We start from the raw sequence: 7,627 nt of genomic DNA, 5'->3' as shown, positions 1-7,627 counted from the left end.
GCATGTCCTTAAACATTCAACTTCTCTAGAAGGGTGGACTCCTTCTCTTTGCTAATTGCAGCACTATACCACCCCCCCCCCCCCCCCCCACACAAACACACACACGTACTCTGGCAGATCTGAGCCACAGGACAGAGTTGGCCTCTTGGTCTTGGCCTCCATGTTTGGATGTTCAAGTGATGTATGTAAATATTGCAACTGAACTGCTGTAGTGAAAAGAGTGTATATTTAGATAAAGACTATAAACCGTTTGTCACAGAAAAAAGGTTTATTGAAAAATAAAGTTATATCCTGCTTATTCGTCAAAGACTGTGAAAACAAAAAAAATTTTCCCCACTGATTTCTTGTAATTTTGTCACAGAACTATTTCTATCTTCTCCATAATTGATTATAGACAGCATAAAACAAAGTCAAGTTTGAAAACGGTGTGTGATGGTAGCATGACTACGGAACAACAAAGACATTCAACCCAGGGTTCCCAAAAATGGCAAGGAACCTTTCTGTTGTTTAATATACTTTTCATACATTTCCTAACTGTCCAGAGTCCTCTCATGGTTATTTGTCAAGGGTTTCCAAACCACAACAGTTTGGATCCAGTTCACATCCCCTCGTTCATAATGGTAAGTCGAATCTTGGAGAACAAACCACTGAACCACTTGTGTGGACGGCATGCTCAGAATACGTTGGTATAGGAAGTGAACAAGGCCACTACCATACAAAAACAGCTGCTTTAATAGACTGTATTGTACTGTACCCACTAAAAGCCTTGGGTAAACATGTTCACCACAGCAGTTAAGACATGTTTTCTCTAGCCAATATCACCACACAGTCCAACACGACAGTTAGGCCTACCTATGGCAAGCGTTTACAACATAGTCCTTCTGATGCTGCTTGTGGATCTAGGTTAACTCTGCTACAGTTTCTCCTCCAGTGGGCGGTTACTATACTGTAGTTCTACTGGCGGTAACACAGAGCCAATATAGTGACCATCGAAAGGCACGTCATATACTTGAAAACTGTAGCTTGGCTGAAGATTGTAGTCATATGTACAAAACATGACTGGTCTAAACTGTTAAATCAAACAACAGAGTGCTGGGCAAACAAACATCCATATTTACAAAACATGTGCAAAAGGGGAAAAGGACAGGGAAGAAAAAAAGTTGAAAAATAAAAACATTGAAATTAGGTTCTTGCTGGCATGTACAATAAAATGGTGGCACTGCTGTGGTCCAGTCTGATCCTGTACCAAGATAACAGTGAGAGGGCCACAGCTTCGTTCATGTACCTAGAACAACCAATGGATCTTAACCCTTGTGTTATCTTCGGGTCATTCTGACCCATCAGTCATTGTGACCCACTGTCGTATTGCGACAAATTTACCTCATACAAAAACAAAGTGAAGCATTTTCTTTTAACTGTCGGGCTGTCTCAGACCCCCCACATTGCAATGGTTAAAAGAAAATTATTTTTATTTGTTTTTGTATTGGGTGAAATTGGGTAAACACAACGATGGTTCGTTGTGAACCTTTGGGTCATGTGACCCGAAGGCAGCACGAGGGTTAATGTAGACGTAGAACTCCTGTCGGTTCTATTGTGGAGACAGAATCACTTCGACATTATTCAGATTGGAACAAGAATCAGTTCTAAATCGTTCCGTTTGGAACCACAACCGATTCAATGAATCCCCTGGCCAATTGAAAAGCCCGTGGATTCAGGGTGGAGATGTGCTCCACCTCACCCACCCACCACACACACAGAGTGGGTGGGAACAAACCCTGTGGACAGCTGCGTCCAGCTTCATCCAGCTGTTCCGCTCAGTTCAGTTAATGATTTGGAATGTTGTGAGGTCAGGCTGGTGGACCAGGCAGCATACTGCAGCAGCCAAGGATCAAAGGCATTTATGATGTTGACATGGTGATGTTGTCATGGTGATGTTGTCAGTCCCCTGAGCTCAGCTCTGGGGATGAGTCAGACTGGACCAAGCACACCAGCCTCAGTCACCAACCTGACTGGTGGTGTTCACAAACTTAAATTACTCCATAAATACTACTACTACCTCATAAAACCAAAGCTCCTCTCTATAAATAAAAAAAATGAAAGATTTATTTTCAGCAAAGACAGAGATAAAGATTTGTATACAAAATAAATTAAAAAGAATTTAAAACCCTTATGAACAATATACAGTGTAATTATATATTCTGTTAAAACTTCAGTAAATAGGTTAGCATAGTGCATTTTCATTCACAACAAGGACTAATAATTTTCTTTTACTTCTGCTTTTTTCGGAAGCCTGCAGGCAAATTAAGATCCTAACGATCCTGATTCCAAAAACAAGAATGTGACAGTTAAGTGTTTTGCTCACCAGTGGAGATTTACAGTGTGTACGTGAAAAACTCAACCTATACACCAAGCACAGATGAAAGATCAATCAAATTAATATCTATGATGAATGACTGTTTAGAATTTAAAACTCTGTTACATGATCAATAACCTCAGAATGACTCTCTGATCGATAACTTTAGAATTGATGTTCCACGATCAATAACTTTCGAACGCCTTTTAAATTAACCCATTGTGGCAAAGAGCGAGTATGATCTGATCGAGGTGACTGAGCTACACAGCAGCAGAGGTAAAGACTGCGTCCCAAATTGCATACTTTTACTTTGTACTTTTAGTAGGTACTGCAGCTGCCCTTACAAAGCACATACTGTGGACGGCAGTATACGTACAATTCAAACAGTTTGGGACACACCAATTCATCATGTACCCATGTCTTGGACTGGGGCAGACAGGTTTATATTGGTCTGCTGTTGTACTGTTGACGGCTCATCCACTGCACAAAGGGTTGTGGGTCAGGATAGCAAGAAAAGCATGCTGGCTCGCAAGCTGCTAAATGCTACCGGATGTTGTAGGACATCCTGGTACTTCTGGAGTACTGTATTAGATGTATTAGATGTATAGGGACATTAAAATATGTATTCGAAATATCAAATAGTATGAGTATTGGGACGTAGCCTAGGTGTTGCTCTTATAATAATAATAATTATAATAATGTGTTTATTTACTAAAAGCTTTTATCCAAAGAGACAGAAACGGGATTTGAACCTGCAACCCCTTGATCTGCAGTCAGATGCTCTACCAGAGTGATATCCCCCATCACTAGGACCAGGCCGACACAGCATGGGCCCTATAGAGGGGCTAAGGAAGGTGGTTGGTTAAACCCACCTACTGTCTAAATGAATGATCCAAAGCATCGTTCATTCAAATCCTTTATTTCCCCAATGAGTTGTTTGGATTTTTTTTACTGGCCTTTTTTGGAGCACATCCCTTATTATGTGTGCGTAGTGTGGGTCGGGTGGCGTGCCTGTGTGTGTGTGTGTGTGTGTGTGGGGGGGGTGATAGCTTTGTCCCTGTCCATGGAGGAGGGAAGAAGGGACCGGGGTCACAGGGAAAGTGACTGTTGGAAAAGGGAACTTTGTACAACAGCATTATAAGCATTCATAGAAATAAAGAATCAAAAATGTTCATCTGCCTGCTCTCGCCCTTCCCCCCTTCCTCCCCCCTCCCTCCTCCCCCCTCCCTCCTCCCCCCTCCTCCTCCCCCGTCCTCCCTCCTCCCTCCACAGCCTAGACAGGAGCTGTATGGGCGGGCGGGTGGGCAGGCGTGAGCAGGTCAGGTACAGTGTTAAACTGGCCCGGTTTCTCCTCCGTGATTTAGCCTGGGTCGGCCATGTGAGGGACCTGGGCACACCAGTGCAAACCTACATCCTAGGGTTAGGGTTAACCTACATCCTAGCTAAAAGAGTTCAGAGTTGACGACAGCGCCCAGGTCTGGTTGAGTCGGGTCTTGGCAGAATGTCCCGCAGACAGACAGACAGACTGGTTGGCTGCTCCCTCGGAGACAGACAGACACTGTGCAGGCTGCAGTACCACTCCCGACCCACCACAGGGCAGTAGAGAGCTCCATGCGCTCAAGGTCCATCAACTCAGATCACACAATAAACACACCTTTGATTCAAGTAATTCAGGCTGCTGACACACTGGACCACCATATCTCCCAGCAGCAGGCATCTATGCAGTGACCCTCCTCTTCCTCACCCTCTTCCTCCTCCTCCTCCTCCTCACTTGATAGAGAGCGTTAGTAACTCTCTTCATTCCTGGACTCCCAGCCTGTGGAGAGCCTGCATGTCTCCCGTCAGCTCCATGATACAGTGAACGAGGTTAAATGCAGAGACATAAATACAGATCCATCCCTCCCCGTCGCCCAGGGAGACCAGGTGTCTCCTCCCCACAGGCCCGGCTGGGACTCAGAGGGAGAGGGGTGAGGGGGAGAAGGGCCTGGAGGGGGGAGGCAGGGCGGGGGGGGGGGGGGCGGACTGGCAGGCCCCCCCCCAGCAGTGCTCTGCTCAGAGGGAGAGAGTGGAGGTTGGGGGTCCCCCTCCCTGGTGTTATAGGCAGCCGGTGCACAGCGCCACCTGGCCCTTCATGTAGTTCCTGCAGGGGCAGATGCGTTTGAGGGAGGGGTGGGAGCCGGCGCAGCTGAACAGCAGCAGGTCGGACTGGAAGACGCAGTGTCTCCTGGCCTCGCTGTACGCCGGCACCACCGTGTCTGCAGACGACTCCACCGTCTGGCACGCCACGCCAAACCTGCAACGCAACGCATCTCCACTGACATCTAGTGGACACGGCTTATGTGTGGTTTATTTGTATTTTCGAAAGAGAAATATGTTGCAGTGTTCTTATCTAAACTGCCATCTGTTGAGCAAAGAGGGTATTGCGCCCTTTGCGTTTGTGTGTGAGACGGCGTGTTAGATTCTGTGCATGTGTGTGTGTCAGGGCCGGTGTGTGTGTGTGTGTGTGCGCGCGCGTGTTTGAGACTGTGTGTGTGTGTGTGTCCGAGGCGGTGTGTGTGTGTGTGTGTCCGAGGCGGTGTGTGTGTGTGTGTGTCCGAGGCGGTGTGTGTGTGTGTGTGTCCGAGGCGGTGTGTGTGTGTGTGTGTCCGAGGCGGTGTGTGTGTGTGTGTGTCCGAGGCGGTGTGTGTGTGTGTGTGTCCGAGGCGGTGTGTGTGTGTGTGTGTCCGAGGCGGTGTGTGTGTGTGTGTGTCCGAGGCGGTGTGTGTGTGTGTGTGTCCGAGGCGGTGTGTGTGTGTGTGTGTCCGAGGCGGTGTGTGTGAGCGCTCACCGCGCCAGGTCCTTGTCCTTGTTGAGGTGCTGGAAGAAGGAGGGCTCACAGATCAGCTGCTCCTCCTGACACACCTGCTTACAGGAGCGTCCGGGCTCAGCCAGCTTCACCTGCAGGGCGCTCAGGGGGGGCCACATCACCTGGCCGTGGCAGAAGTCCTGACACACACACAACAGAAAGATGAGGGGACACAGAGAAACAGAGAGAAGACATGTGGCAGAGAAATCGATGCAGAGAGAGGAAAGGTCAGTGTACTAGAGAGAGAGAGACAGTGTTACTGTACCTGGTTCTCTATGAAGGCGTTGACTCTCTGCAGCATCCCCTCACAGGTGAACTCATAGGGCAGGTAGGGCTCTATCTGCACACGCACACACACACACACACGCACACACGCACACGCGTACACGCGCACACGCGCACGCGCACACACGCACACACGCACACACGCACACACGCACACACGCACACACGCACACACGCACACACGCACACACACACACACACACACACACACACACACACACACACACACACACACACACACACACGCAGTTATGTACAGTTAGGTCCATAAATATTTGGACATTGACACAATTTTCATCATTTTGGCTCTGTATACCACCACAGTGGATTTGAAATGAAACAATCAAGATGTGCTTTAAGTGCAGACTTTCAGCTTTAATTTCAGGGTATTTACATCCAAATCAGGTGAACGGTGTAGGAATTACAACACATTTGATATGTGGCCCCCCCCTTTTTAAGGGACCAAAAATAATTGGACAATTGGCTGCTCAGCTGTTCCATGGCCAGGTGTATGTTATTCCCTCATGGGAGTTTGTTATTTCATTGACAAGGAGCAGATAAAAGGTCTAGAGTTCATTTCAAGTATGGTATTTGTGTTTGGAATCTGTTGCTGTCAACTCTCAATAAGAAGTCCAAAGAGCTGTCACCATCAGTGAAGCAAGCCATCGTTAGGCTGAAAAATCTAAACAAACCTATCAGAGAGATAGCAAAAACATTAGGTGTGGCCAAATCAACTGTTTGGTACATTCTTAAAAAGAAAGAACGCACTGGTGAGCTCAGCAACACCAAAAGACCCGGAAGACCACGGAAAACAACTGTGGTGGATGACAGAAGAATTCTTTCCCTGGTGAAGAAAAACCCCTTCACAACAGTTGGCCAGATCAAGAACACTCTCCAGGAGGTAGGCGTATCTGTGTCAAAGTCAACAATTAAGAGAAGACTTCACCAGAGTAAATACAGAGGGTTCACCAAAAGATGTAAACCATTGGTGAGTCTCAAAAACAGGAAGACCAGATTAGAGTTTGCCAAAAAACATCTAAAAGAGCCTGTACAGTTCTGGAACAACATCCTATGGACAGATGAGACCAAGATCAACTTGTAGCAGAATGATGGGAAGAAAAGAGTATGGAGAAGGGAAGGAACTGCTCATGATCCAAAGCATACCACCTCATCAGTGAAGCATGGTGGAGGTAGTGTTATGGCGTGGGCATGTATGGCTGCCAATGGAACTGGTTCCCTTGTATTTATCGATGATGTGACTGCTGACAAAAGCAGTAGGATGAATTCTGAAGTGTTTCTGGCAATATTATCTGCTCAGATTCAGCCAAATGCTTTAGAACTCATAGGACGGCGCTTCACAGTGCAGATGGACAATGACCCGAAGCATACTGCGAAAGCAACCAAAGGGTTTTTTAAGGCAAAGAAGTGGAATGTTCTGCAATGGCCAAGTCAATCACCTGACCTAAATCCAATTGAGCATGCATTTCACTTGCTAAAGACAAAACTGAAGGGAAAATGCCCCAAGAACAAGCAGGAACTGAAGACAGTTGCAGTAGAGGCCTGGCAGAGCATCACCAGGGACGAAACCCAGCGTGTGGTGATGTCTATGGGTTCCAGACTTCAGGCTGTCATTGACTGCAAAGGATTTGCAACCAAGTATTAAAAGTGACAATTAGATTTATGATTATGTTAGTTTGTCCAATTATTTTTGGTCCCTTAAAAAGGGGGGGGCCACATATACAATGTGTTGTAATTCCTACACCGTTCACCTGATTTGGATGTAAATACCCTGAAATTAAAGCTGAAAGTCTGCACTTAAAGCACATCTTGATTGTTTCATTTCAAATCCATTGTGGTGGTATACAGAGCCAAAATGATGAAAATTGTGTCAATGTCCAAATACTTATGGACCTAACTGTATACGACCTCAAGAGGTACGTTGTCTACAGTGCCGGAAACTCCAGCTCCATGTGCTAACTGCTGCCGTCCCCCTGTGTGAGGGCAGTGACATGACACACTCCTGGTCTGTCCTCTAATCTGTTACAACACTACTCCAGTATAACCACACTGCTCAGGAAGTACTGGTTGGCCAGCTGGGTGGGGTGACACTCAGTAACACTTTAATTAAAACGGCTGTTGTATCT

The 7,627-nt window shown here is 46.7% G+C and overlaps 1 protein-coding gene across 1 annotated transcript in view; it reads right to left on the bottom strand.

The window, feature by feature from the left end:
• Window positions 1–244: 244 nt before the first annotated feature.
• LOC134007951 (alpha-1,6-mannosylglycoprotein 6-beta-N-acetylglucosaminyltransferase A-like) overlaps window positions 245–7,627 on the bottom strand; it is a 63,431-nt gene continuing 56,048 nt past the window's right edge. The window contains 3 exon segments of the mRNA XM_062447719.1: window positions 245–4,646; window positions 5,181–5,338; window positions 5,464–5,538. Coding sequence (XP_062303703.1) covers window positions 4,448–4,646; window positions 5,181–5,338; window positions 5,464–5,538 — 432 coding nt within the window. The 3' untranslated portion in view covers window positions 245–4,447.

The sequence above is a fragment of the Osmerus eperlanus genome, chromosome 21, assembly GCF_963692335.1.
Source record: "Osmerus eperlanus chromosome 21, fOsmEpe2.1, whole genome shotgun sequence".
In the NCBI taxonomy this organism is placed as follows: Eukaryota; Metazoa; Chordata; class Actinopteri; order Osmeriformes; family Osmeridae; genus Osmerus; species Osmerus eperlanus.
Note: the sequence above shows the minus strand (reverse complement) of the source record. Positions and strands in the feature narration are given on the sequence as shown.